General features: G+C 40.1%; 1 protein-coding gene across 1 annotated transcript in view; it reads right to left on the bottom strand.

Annotated features, from left to right (window-relative positions):
* The window catches only part of ubxn4 (UBX domain protein 4), a 22080-nt gene continuing 8148 nt past the window's right edge, over positions 1-13932 (bottom strand). The window contains exons 8-13 of the mRNA XM_029137259.3: positions 12472-12636; positions 7875-8002; positions 6117-6219; positions 4281-4412; positions 2843-3051; positions 1-787 (exon numbers count right to left, since the gene is read on the bottom strand). Coding sequence (XP_028993092.1) covers positions 649-787; positions 2843-3051; positions 4281-4412; positions 6117-6219; positions 7875-8002; positions 12472-12636 — 876 coding nt within the window. The 3' untranslated portion in view covers positions 1-648. The remainder of the gene's footprint in view (positions 788-2842; positions 3052-4280; positions 4413-6116; positions 6220-7874; positions 8003-12471; positions 12637-13932) is intronic.

Raw genomic sequence — 13932 nt, forward strand, 5'->3', positions numbered from 1 at the left:
CCCTTTGAAAACTGTTTCTTTAATTACTTAATGATAACTACATCATTCAACTGTCAACTAGTAAAAACATATACAGTACATGGCTCATACTGTACATCTGCAAATGTACCATCCTCTGCCAGTATGTACCTGCTAGCCGTTAGCAGTTGGATAAAAAAAATCAGGAGTAGCCACTAGCAATGATTTATCAAAATGCCAAATGTTGCCAACGCTGAAATCAAAAATGCAGCCAGGTTTGAATTACACCTACATGTCAGCTGTTTTGAGTGTATCTGAAAAATAAAAGTAGCAATAGCAATATCAAACTTGTCAGCAACTAAAGTAACAATAATTCATCATTTAAAAATATTGGGCAGGAGGATGCTGGTGTAGCCTTTCACTGTTTATTAACCTGGTATAATCTCAACCTGGGTTACAAGTCATAATTATGTAATTATCAAAACAAAACACATGTCTATGTCCAAAGCAGGTTCTGTTGATTAGTTTTGATCTGGGCATATAGGTGAGGTGGATGGCATAGATGTGGAACACAGTAAGAAAAAAACAAAGAGAAACAAATATCTGTAAAAGCAGCAAAATCTTCAACAGGTCAGATTGAACTAATTAACAGCAGTATAATAAGATTAAGGGTGAGCTGTTGTTACTGTACTACATTTGCTGGGTGGAATTCCCGTTCCAGGTGTTGTTATCATCTTCACTGTCGTCTTGATTTCTCAGTGTGCAGATTTTACCAGATTTCTTGAAATCTTTGGACTGCTTCTCCGCTGTGTGCTTGGCCAGTGTTTCTCTGAGGGAGTACAGAAATATGGCACAAAATAGTGTTCATGTTGCTTAGAAACAAACTACCTAAAGCAATGAAAATCAGACAGAATAATTATGAAACTGACAAAATTCAGTTATAATATATATATAAAATACACAACTACTCTAAAAAGAAAGATAATTTGTGTCATTGTTTAATAAATACATTATCCATTCATCTTCAAGTGCTTATTCGGAGTCGGGTTGTATTCTAAGCGGCTCGTCTCCCTCTTTGGCTCATCCTGGGACGCCAGCCATGAAGGCCAATGTACAGTAATGCAGTAATGGTTGTATGGTCTGAGCACTGACAGGTTGTCTACCCACCCCTTCAACCTGGACAGGTTGGTGAGCATGTGTACTCAACTTGTTTGGTCGGCTATGACAAGGCCTGTTCTGAGTGCAACCTGGCCCGTTAAACCGCTGTATGGTGTTGGTCACTTTGCTGCAACTCTTTCAGGGTCTTTACAATCTTCTTATAGCCTGCACATCTTTAGTAGAGCAACAATTCTTTTTTACAGGATATTTTTCCTTAGATATTTCTTTTCTTTTCACTGGGTTGATTGGGTCAGCTAACTCAACAAGATAGGGATATAAATATGTCCTCACAATTATTGATGCCTATTCTGATGCAATGTTTATTTATTTACAGTACCACTGCCCTAACCCAAGCCCTGGCCCAGAAATTATTTGCACACACGGTCCCTTATGGGAAAGTAAAATGTATTTGATTCAATAATGGCACTGAGTTCGCAGAAGCTTTTGAGTCACTACTCAGCGGAAATGCCATAAAGCAAGAAAAGTCAGTAACATCAGTACGTAGCCTGATAAAGATAGCAGCACAAAACGACTAAGAACTGTATCAGATGGATGTAAAAACAGCATATTTGTGGGCTTCTATTGATTGTGACGTTAATATTGAACAACCTAAGGCTTACCATGTAAAGTCAAAAATAGACAAATGACTAGTGTTCAAGTAAGTTAAGCAAGTCACTGTATGATTTAAAACAGTCAGGAAGAAACTGGAACAGCCTTTTAAAACAATTTCGAACAGAACACTGCTGACCACTGTGTGTGCAGTAGACAAACTATATTAAACTTTAGAAATTTGGTATGATCGAGTGTAAACCAAGGCAGCAGTGAGCTGCCGCTACACTTTTACTCTAAAAGTAAGTAAACTGTTGACTTACAACACTACTGTGAGATTGTGGGGAATCTGATACATGTAATGACAGGTACAAGGCCAGATCTGAGCTGGGTTGTAAGTAAACTGTCAGAACACTTGTCAGAACCAACAGGGCAGCACTTGACAGCAGCTAAGTAGGTAATTAAAAGGCACCATGAATTTTAAGCTTTGTTACATAGACATATGTCACATACAGTACATGTGACATAGGATCACGGTAAAACAGACACTGTGTATTGTCCTACAAAACCACTGGTAGCGTACATGTTTATTAAGCCTGCAACAAAGATTAGTAGTCAAAGGTTTTACATTTATTTGACTGGCAGTAAACTGTAAGTATATCACTTATGTGTTTAGTGGGGGTTTTAAAATACCTGTGTCAGTGTGTGTGCTCATCTTTGGATGTGTACATTTACGGTTGTCTGAGTGGTGTGTAAAAATAAAGACGCTGATTGAGCGGTGCAGTTCCTGAATAGCAGTTCTAGAAAGAAGATGGCTGTATGCCTGACTGGTTATTTGCTTTGTCAAAATACTCAAAATAAGTTCTATATCTGGTTGACAATCTTGAGATTTCCATCAATTTACTTTTGCGGTCACTCACATACGGGCTGTATCCCAAGTCCCTGCCTATACTAACTTTTGACATGCAGTTTGACTGCTCTCCCATTTCATAAATCAAATTTGCAGATGGCACAGCTGTGGTGGGGACTATAACTAACAGTGATGAGGAAGTATACAGAGAAGATGTTCAGACCCTCACATCCTGCTGAAGGTAAAAACCTACAATATTTGTATAGATGTGAAATAATTAAATACTAAATTATATACTGTAGCAGTTACTGTTAGTGTGTCCCTCACCTCTTTTCCTTATCCCTGGATGCTGACGTGGAGTGAGATCTAGAGTCCTGGGCAGGGCCTTGGAATGTTACTCCAGAAGGTGCTGGTGCTGCAAACAGGAAGGAGCTCAGGAACCTCCATATGGCCAGGGGAGAGTAGAGAAGTGTGCCCAGAAGAGCCCAGATACCTCCACCAGAGGACTGAACCAGTGTCTTTGCAGTTCTGCCTGACTGCAAAGAAAAGAAAGTAAAACTAATAGTTTACTTAAGGATTCCTCTTGTAACATTTCATTATGATCAACCCAGTAATTTTCTAAAACAGTTTAATAATTGGTAAACTAAGTTAAACATAGCAACAACAACAATCAATAACAAATGCTACAAAAAAATACACAATACTGGTCTCCATTATTCACATTATACATACCACAGACACAGACAATACAAAATATTGTAACAGTGAATACATTAGTTTTGCTAAACACTAATAAAATTTGGGTTTGACATGAAAAGATGAATAAGACATTTTGCTGCAACTTTTATTTCCAGCTCAGTGGAATTTATGTGAATATATAGCCACTTTTCAACATCAATTCAAAATAAAAGCACAATTATATCAATCTATTGTTAAAATTACACATGTAAAAAATACTTCTTCTAGTGACGCTTTTACACATTCAGCAATTTTAAGGAAAATTCCATTAGCATATCTTGCTATCTTACTATCAAATGTTTTAATACTTTAATTTGGATGAAATCAGCTTTGTTTTATTGAATTACTTAATTATTCTTTATTTAGAAATTTAATAATTTTAACTTACTACTTCATAAAGTTTTATCATGCCACAGGTATGTTTGTATGCAACCAATAGTAAAAATGAATGAAGCCCAAAGGTTTTCTTACATAATTAATAATAATTAATTTTAGTAGTTAATTACCCTTATTATTTGAATTGCTTAACATCATATAATAATAATAATAATAATAATAATAATAATAATAATAATAATAATAATAATAATAATAATAATAATAATAATAATAATAATAGTTTGGTGCAATATCTGTACAGATAGAAATGAGACACTGTGCTGCAATAACAGGCTGTTCCTATAGCTGCAGTGAACTGAAGATGTAAAAAAAAACCTTGGCAACACCTGCTGATGTAAATGCAACCTGCGTCCAGATTTCCTCTTAGACATCTGAAGGTTACTTAGACTTATGCTTAGCCAGCAAGACCCCAGCAACATTTTGGCATCACAAATTTACTGCAGTGAAAACGCTGGTCATTTTGAAGTTTTACAACTCAATAAAAAAAAAACTGCAAATAAAAGCTGAAATGCTGTTCTCTTGTTTTATGCATCTTTTGACGTAAAACCCGAATACCAACAGCAAAAAAACAAGCAACTAACCTGCGACAAAGTAAGAAATAAGAAAGGATGGTCTGTGGTCTACTTACTGGAATGAGCACGATAGAAGCACTTGGGGCAAGTTCCAGCTCCTGAAATGTTTTATTCAGGTCTTCAGTAGTGAACTCCCGTCGAGGGAACATAGTCGCCAGAGAGAAGTTACCGTATCGGCTTCCGACTTTCTGAAAAAGACCAGCATATAAATTTCACTGTGAAGCTACAGTATATGGCAGGACACAAGCTATTTTGCTCCTATTTGGTCTAAACAATTAGTAAAAATCACAATTTATAAATATTAGAATCAAATTTTGAGCAGTTTACTGTATAAATGAGCAATATGGAGGTTGGGTGGTTAGCAATTTTTCCACACAGTAATAAGAATCTGTGTTGCCCAGGTGCCATTTTGTAGGTGTCCGGCTGTATATGTGGTGCTCCATCGACCTGACCAAGGTTGGACAGGCTTCAGCATACCTGGAGGCCCTTATAAGAAAATAGTTAGCCTGAGTCCTTGTGTGGCAGGTTTAGCGGATATAAAGATATTCAGTCACACCTTCGGACAGAGATTCATACAGCTCACAATGCTCATGTGAAAAAAACATGCCCAGGTGCCCAGACATATGTCAGATGAACAGAATTTCTAGGTGCAGTAAAAGACTGGAGGGATTCTGGTATGGGGACCAGAGGATTTCATGTCTGCTTTTTGAGGTTGATGTTGTCCTGTCCAATTCACAGGACAAGAAGTGAGAGAACATGTAGGTGTTTGCAGTTCAGTGTGAAGCAGCTGGGATGTGTGTTAGTTCCTACAAATCTGAGGCTGTGGTTCTTGACCAGAAAAGGGAGCACCAAATCGTCAAATGAATTGGTGCATCTGCAACAGTAATGAGGTCAGTGTACAGGTTTGTTGTGAAGAAGAAAGTCTAACTAATTTATGACCATAGGTGACATTCATCAAAGTTTAAAATCCTGGATGAGAGACCCCAAAATGTTTTTTTCTTGTTGGGGTCTCATATGGTAAAAGACACACTTTTGTTTGTACTCCCTACCCATTTGTCACCACACATGATTTACACCATCTGAACCAAATAAGTTTTTTTTGACTCATTACAGGTTTCCAGTAATGCTGACCTTTAGTGCAGGTCTTTATTCTGTATGTTTTTAGCAAAGCTTTCTTGTGATTCATTAGAAGAGGTTTCCTTCTGAAATGGCAGATCAATGTGATGCAGTGTGTGGTGTATGGTCTGAGCACTTACAGACCCCCCCACCACCACTTCAGCCCCTACAGCAATGAAAGCATTACTCATACATCTATTTCCCAAATACAACATCTGAATAGGATCTTAAGCATGTGCACTCAATGTCTTTGGTCAACCATACAGAGGCCTGTTCAGAATGCAACCTGCCGTATGGTGTTGGGCACTGTGTTGCAGCTCAATTTTAGGGTGTTTACAATCTTATTTTAGCCTTCACAATCTTTATGTAGAGCGAAAATTCTTTTTTTCTAAGATTCTCTGGGAGTTCTTTTCCATGAGGTGCCAAGTGAACGTTCAGTGATCAGTGAGAGAGAGAGAGAGAGAGAGAGAGAGAGAGAGAGAGAGAGAGAGAGAGAGAGAGAGAGAGAGGGAAACTTTAGTTTATAAACTTGATTTATATATATTTAAAACATGTCTGATCCAGGAGATTCCCTATTGCAGACTGTAGATCTGTATCAGAATTGTATCTATATTACGAAAGAGTCTTTGCCACCCATTCACCATTCTGCGTTAATGTCTTTAAAAAATTAAAAAATATTTAAAATTTTTATTTTGACAAATGTTGAAAAAAAATCTTAAAACAAGAAATACAAACAAGGTGAGAAAGGATTAGAAATACAGATGTGTAAGACAAACCTGAACAGCAAATTGCATGGCCTCATGAAGTTTGCTTTGTGAGGAGAACTGGTTGGTGAAGGATGAGCCATCTGGGAGGCGAAACTGTATCCTTGCAATGACACTGAGCACACACAAGCCCAGACAACAGAAGAAAAACAAACAGAACTAAGTTGTAAAAATAGAATATATATGATTTAAAGACACTGTGCTCCAGCTCTGTTTTTTAAGTGTTCTAGTGAATAATATAAAACTTGACTTGGACTAGCAAAACATATTCTCTGCTACAGTATGTACTGAGAGAAAAGTGATTTCTGGGTAAAAGAGGAGATGCCTTATTCTTCTTAAAATGTGTGCTGTAATGTCAGCAGATTATTTTTTGGTGTTTTATTTTGAAATGGTTACTTTCAGCTTTGGCAAATCCTTAATTTTGTAACCCTAGCTTGTTTATTGTTTTCACCTGTGTTGTCTTCCTTTTCCTCAGCACTTTCTTGTTGTAAGACCTCTCTTGTATAGTAAGGCAGTAAGTTCTGCCTGGATTATAGAACCTGACCTTTTATTCTTGGACTTTAATGAACTCTGGGAAATTCTAGATTTTACTGTTTTGTCATTGATGCACTGTACATACTGTAGTACTCCCGTCAAACTGAACAGAATGTGACTGACCAAAATATGTTACTGATTCTTCAGTGGTGGTATTGTTATCATTGGCCATAGCAAATGGTTGTTTTGTCATGCCATGCAAGTTGCGGTCACCTTGGTTGAAGCCTTTTGCCCTTCAGCTGATTATTTAGCAATTTGTTAGTAGTTTATTTGCTGTTCTGTTTTCTTCTTTTGCTTTTTTCACTGTCCAGTTAGGCCCTTCAGAATATCTCCACAAATATCTCCTAACATTTGTTCATGTTCATGTGTTCATTTAAACTGGAATTGGATAAAAGTAGTGCTAAATTGGTTTGTAGTAGAAAACAATGCACAAACGTTTGATAGAGAGCAGTGTTCTGCTTTGTGTCCTATTTAGACAAGGGGTTTATTGGGAGTACATTAGTACATTACAGTACACTTTGGCAAAAACAAGATAACATGATAACCACAACTCCAAGAATGCTCTTCTGTTCTCAATACGCAGGCTTATCACATAGAAGTTAGATGGTTAAGTCGGGGTAAAGTACTGAATAGATGTTTCAATCTGCATAAGAAAATATTCCAAAAAAAGGAAAGACACAGCAGAATTTCTGTCTGAGCTGGCCTTTTCTATGACATCACGAGCCATCTATGCACTGATCCTGTAGCTTAAGGGGTGGGGGCATATCATTCAGGGCATTTACATTGCAGAGAGGAGTTTTATGTCAAGAATTAGGTGATGCAAGAAAATCTGAGCCATTCCGCCCGCTGCCAAACTATCAAAATGCAGATCTCGCCCCCTGTGTTCCCCCGTGCACAGCCTTACTTTTATTTACTTGGTGCATTGGACTTTGATGTGTATTTGACTTTGACACCCTGCGTTCCATTGAGAACTTGAGCTTAAAAGATTAACTTTCCTCACCTATAAGGGGAAGTAACCATCTATATACACAGATATTTATTGCCTTAGAGCCACTGACAAACAGTACATAGAGTGAAAATTAAGTAGTAAGCATAAACAGAAAGAAAGACAATAAACCTCCTGCAAAAACCCTGTTGATTTCACATATTTAAGTGTGTGTAACTGGAAGCATTTCTTGTGATGAGATGTATATTTACTCAGCATGTTTGTGTATATGTAATCTTTTGTTGCTTTACCTCCTCTCTTTCAGTAATGTCTCCTTTCTGGCCTCATTTTCAGCCTGTTTTTCTTTCATTAAGCGCTCTTTGGTAGTTTTATCCATCTCCTTGGTTTGAGCATAGCGAGCTGCTCTGTCAGCTCGGTCCTGCAAAGCAGAGAACAAACAACATTTTAGAGTGGAAAGAAATGTCTCTTTATTTATAGCCAGGTAACATAAATAAAAAACATGTATAAACATACACAATAAAGTATACAATAAAATTGTATACTGTACATCAAAAATCAAGGTAGATAGATATTTATCAGACAGGTTTATTATTGTCTTCCTGAAATCCTGAAAAGAATGTACTTCGACATTTTATAATACTTACCACACTCTGCCAAACAAAGGTGGAGGGGTAGCAGGAAATTCTAACTCTACCTTCAGACACAGTTAGAAATGTACACACGTGGACAAAATTGTTGGTACCCTTTGCTCAATAAAAGAAAAACTTAATGGTCACAAAAATCATTTTAATCTGACAAAAGCAACAATAAATACTGTTAAGTGACTGTTAACCATCGAAAGTCAGACATCACTTCTCAACCATGCTTCAACGGAATTATTTAAAAAATAAACTCATCAGTTAATTTTTTTTAATATAATAGTATTGCCCACCTGCCCCATTGATTTTTATTTCTTTTTTAAATTTACAGGCAGATAAATGCAGATAACCAACATTATGGCGAGGCGGCCTGGTGCATATATATAATATAATATATATATATATATATATAATATATATATATATATATAAAATATACAGTAGTGGATAGAGATATAATAGATATATATATATAAAGTATATAATTAGATAGAATGAGAGAAATAATATATACAAATAGCATCATATAGAGATATATATCTAAGAAGATATAGATATCTAATAGAGACATAAAAAAGAAAGATAGAAGAGAGAATGAGAGAGAGAGAGAAAGAAGAGAGAGAGCAGAGAGATGAAAGGAAAGATAGAGGAGAGAGAGAGAGAGAAAGAAAGAGAGATAGAAGAGAGACGAGAGAGGATGAAAGAAAGGAGAGAGAGAGAGAGAGGAGAGAAGATAAGAGAGAGAGAGGATAAGAAAGAGCGAGATGAAGTAAGAGAAGAGGACAGTACGAGTAGAAGAAATGTGTAATATATATAACAGACAAGAAGGATTATAGATAACATACAGATATTATTTACAGAATAATTCATTAGATATATATTATATATAATATATATATATATTTCTTATCTATATATATATATATATCTATATATATATATACAGTACTGGAAGGTAAACAGTACTGGAAGTGTATATGGGAAAGGGAGGCATCACACAACAGTGATGCCACAGTGGGCTGTGGATCTGAGGGAAGACCACAGGCAACCGCCCTGAACAATCCGGGGGGTGAGTATCACAGTGGCAGACATCCAACAAAGAGTCTCAGGTATAAAAAACTGGACAGCACCTGGCCCTGACATGATCCACACCTACTGGCTAAAGAAGCTCACTGCAATCCATGAGCGCCTGGCAGCACAAATGAACCAGCTGCTAAGGGATGGGACTCACCCTGAATGGCTAACCGAAGGGCGAACGATCCTGATAATGAAGGATCCCTCAAAGGGTGCAGTCCCATCCAACTACCGGCCAATAACCTGTCTCTCCACAACATGGAAGCTCATGTCGGGCATCATCGCAGCTAAGATAAGTGGGCACATGAGTCAATACATGAGCGAAGCACAGAAGGGCATTGGTAAGGATACCAGAGGAGCCAAACACCAACTCCTGGTAGACAGAACAGTCGCCCAAGACTGCAGAATGCGACACACCAACCTGTGCACAGCCTGGATCGACTACAAGAAAGCCTATGACTCAATGCCACACACATGGATCACTGAATGCTTGGAGCTGTACAACATCAACAGAACTCTAAGGGCCTTCATTGCAAACTCGATGAGATTGTGGAGAACCACCCTTGAAGCCAATGGGAAGCCACTTGCCCAAGTATCCATCAAATGTGGCATATACCAAGGAGATGCACTGTCCCCACTGCTGTTCTGCATAGGTCTGAACCCCCTCAGCCAAATAATAAACAAGACTGGCTATGGATACCGACTCCGGAACGGGGCCACCATAAGTCACCTCCTCTACATGGATGACATCAAGCTGTACGCCAAGAGTGAGCGAGACATCGACTCGCTGATCCACACCACCAGGATCTACAGCTCGGACATCGAGATGTCATTCGGGCTCGAGAAATGTGGGAGGATGGTGACAAAGAGAGGCAAGGTAATCCACACAGAAGGGGTCTCACTCCCAGAAGGAACAATAGCCGACATTGAGGACAATTACAAGTACCTTGGAATACCACAGGCAAACGGCAACCTTGAACAGGCAACAAGGAATGCGGCAACAGCCAAATACCTCCAACGAGTAAGGCAAGTCCTAAGAAGCCAGCTCAATGGCAAGAACAAATCCCGGGCAATAAACAGCTACGCTCTGCCAGTGATCAGATACCCTGCGGGAATAATAAGGTGGCCAAAGGAAGAGATACAGACCACAGATGTTAAGACACAAAAGCTCCTCACCATGCATGGAGGGTTCCACCCCAAATCCAGCACCCTGAGACTGTACGCTAGCCGCAAGGAAGGAGGCCGTGGACTAGTGAGCGTGAGAGCCACTATCCAGGATGAAACATCCAAGATCCATAAGTACATCAAGGATAAGGCCCCGACAGATAACGTGCTGAGTGAATGTCTCAGGCAGTGGAGAACAGATGCTGGAAGAGGGACCATCATGGGAGGACAAGCCCTTACATGGGATGTACCACCGGAACATAACTGAAGTGGCCCAGATCTACCACACCAGACAAGACCCAAGGTGTAGACTGTGCAAAGAGGCCCCTGAGACGGTCCAGCACATAACTGCAGGGTGTAAGATGCTGGCAGGCAAAGCATACATGGAACGCCATAACCAAGTGGCTGGCATAGTATACAGGAACATCTGTGCAGAGTATGGACTGGAAACCCCAAGGTCAAAGTGGGAAACACCTCCCAAGGTGGTAGAGAACGAGCGAGCCAAGATCCTGTGGGACTTCCAGATACAGACAGACAGAATGGTAATGGCGAACCAACCAGACATTGTGGTGGTGGACAAAGAGCAGAGGAAAGCCGTAGTGGTGGATGTGGCAATACCAAGCGATGGCAACATCAGGAAAAAGGAACATGAGAAACTAGAGAAATACCAAGGGCTCAGAGAAGAACTGGAGAAGGCTTGGAAGGTGAAGGCCACAGTGGTGCCTGTGGTGATTGGAGCACTGGGGGCAGTGACCCCCAAACTGGAGGAGCTACAACAGATCCCTGGAATAACATCCGACATCTCAGTCCAGAAAAGTGCAGTCCTAGGAACAGCAAGGATACTGCGCAGAACCCTCAAGCTCCCTGGCCTCTGGTAGAGGACCCGAGCTTGGAAAAAGTGGATGAGACCACCCGCATGGGGTGAGAAGGGAGTTTTTTTTAAAAGAAAAATATATATATATAAAAGAAGCCAGCTCAATGGCAAGAACAAATCCCGGGCAATAAACAGCTACGCCCTGCCAGTGATCAGATACCCTGCAGGAATAATAAGGTGGCCAAAGGAAGAGATACAGACCACAGATGTTAAGACACGAAAGCTCCTCACCATGCATGGAGGGTTCCACCCCAAATCCAGCACCCTGAGACTATACGCTAGCCGCAAGGAAGGAGGCCGAGGACTAGTGAGCGTGAGAGCCACTATCCAGGATGAAACATCCAAGATCCATAAGTACATCAAGGATAAGGCTCCGACAGATGACATGCTGAGTGAATGTCTCAGGCAGTGGAGAACAGAGGATGAGATGCTGGAAGAGGGACCATCATGGGAGGACAAGCCCTTACACGGGATGTACCACCGGAACATAACTGAAGTGGCTGATCTCAACAAATCCTACCAATGGCTTGAAAGGGCTGGGCTGAAGGACAGCCAGAGGCACTCATCCTGGCCGCACAGGAGCAGGCCCTGAGCACCAGAGCCATAGAGGCCCAGATCTACCACACCAGACAAGACCCAAGGTGTAGACTGTGCAAAGAGGCCCCTGAGACAATCCAGCACATAACTGCAGGGTGTAAGATGCTGGCAGGGAAAGCATACATGGAACGCCACAACCAAGTGGCTGGCATAGTATACAGGAACATCTGCGTGGAGTATGGACTGAAAACCCCAAGGTCAAAGTGGGAAACACCTCCCAAGGTGGTAGAGAACGAGCAAGCCAAGATCCTGTGGGATTTCCAGATACAGACAGACAGAATGGTAATGGCGAACCAACCAGACATTGTGGTGGTGGACAAAGAACAGAGAAAAGCCGTAGTGGTGGATGTGGCAATACCAAGCGATGGCAACATCAGGAAAAAGGAACATGAGAAACTAGAGAAATACCAAGGGCTCAGAGAAGAACTGGAGAAGGCTTGGCTAACAGTTACAGCCCTAAGTTAGTTTACATTACAATTTCCCAAACATAAAAAAATGATTATGCATGGCAAATCAACTGTTCTCAGAAAAAGCACTTACCATTGCAATCTGCTGTTTGACCCTTTCCTTGGCAGCTTTATCTTCTGCTTTTTCTCTATTCCTTTCCTCGAGGATTTGCTTGGTCTTTTCCTCTTCTTGTTTCCTCTTAAAGCCTTGCATAGCCATTCCAGTCTTCCGTCGCTCCATTTCCTTTTTGATCTCATTCTGAAACATAAGGAATAAGAAGGAGAAAATTAGATTGAGTTGGGCCATATTAATGTTTTGCCCTGGATTTGAGTCTCAGTAGGCATTGGCTCTGAATTTAAACTTTTGAAAAACAGTGAGATATTTACACAGAATGATGATACACAAAGATTTGTGTAACTTTTAATTATTAATGGTAAACAGTGGCTGGTAAAAAAGAAAATACACCAGTGTACCACAAAAGTTGACCACTATCTACCTCTATCACACCTCTGCCTTCTGCGCATTAAGTTCACTAGTCATCTTCAGTGTCACAGAGTCATCTGTGATGGACCGGCTTTTTCGTCTCGACTTCTTTAAGGTGCCAATTGTTTTGGCTTTTGTTGAGGGCAGCAATTCTTGCATGGTTTGCGGGCAAGAATAATTGAAAAAGCTTTACAATCTCTTTTGGCAAACTAGCCATTTTTTAAAGGCAGAGAGAGGAATCCAATTTGTTGGGTCTGTCCATAAGACTCGATCAGAGACACTAAAGAGTCTCAATGCTAATGCATAACAATGACTAAAGGCGCATATGAAAAACAAGCCTCAACAGTTTTCAGTCGAATATGCACAATGCCAACATCTCAGCCGTGTTCGGCGGTATGAAGCTTGTAAACCGGTAAAATTCACAAATTACCCACACCGTTGTTTAAGACGCAGGATTCAAAGCTGGCCTTTCTGTGGGACATCATGAGTCACCTTGCTGCACTAAAGCTGCAGCTTCAGGGAGGGGGCGTGTCATTACAGACAGGCTCCCTGAAGTAAGGTTTTTTTTTAACTAAATTATGCTGATGGGAGAATCAGATGCTGCAAGGGAATGTAAGCCATTTTTCCTGCTGCCAAACTGTAAACATATAGATCTCCATCACCGTGTACCCATGTGCACAGTCTTACTTTTATTTACTTGATGCTGATTTCCCAACTTTGATCTGTATTTGAGTTCAACACCCCTGCTGTAAGTGGTGAACCGTTTCTACTCCATGTTTCTGCTCAAGAGAGTTCATCACATCCCTCCTCCCATTTTTGTTCCACAATGCTGAACTCAACCTAGTTCCATGTACCCTGCACTTGGTTGGCTGGTTCGCCTCAAGCATCTCTGTGCATTTTGGAATGCATTCCATTGTGCAGTTTTTATAGTTATAGTTTGCAAGCACATGATAATGTATTCTCACTTTGGCTGAAAGTTCAGTTAAAAAACACATTGACATTTAACCAGACCCTTCTTGTACAACATCTGTGAACTGCAGTAGTTAGTAGAGATAATCCATTTATTATTGG

This window comes from Betta splendens, chromosome 21 (assembly GCF_900634795.4).
Source record: "Betta splendens chromosome 21, fBetSpl5.4, whole genome shotgun sequence".
NCBI lineage: Eukaryota > Metazoa > Chordata > Actinopteri > Anabantiformes > Osphronemidae > Betta > Betta splendens.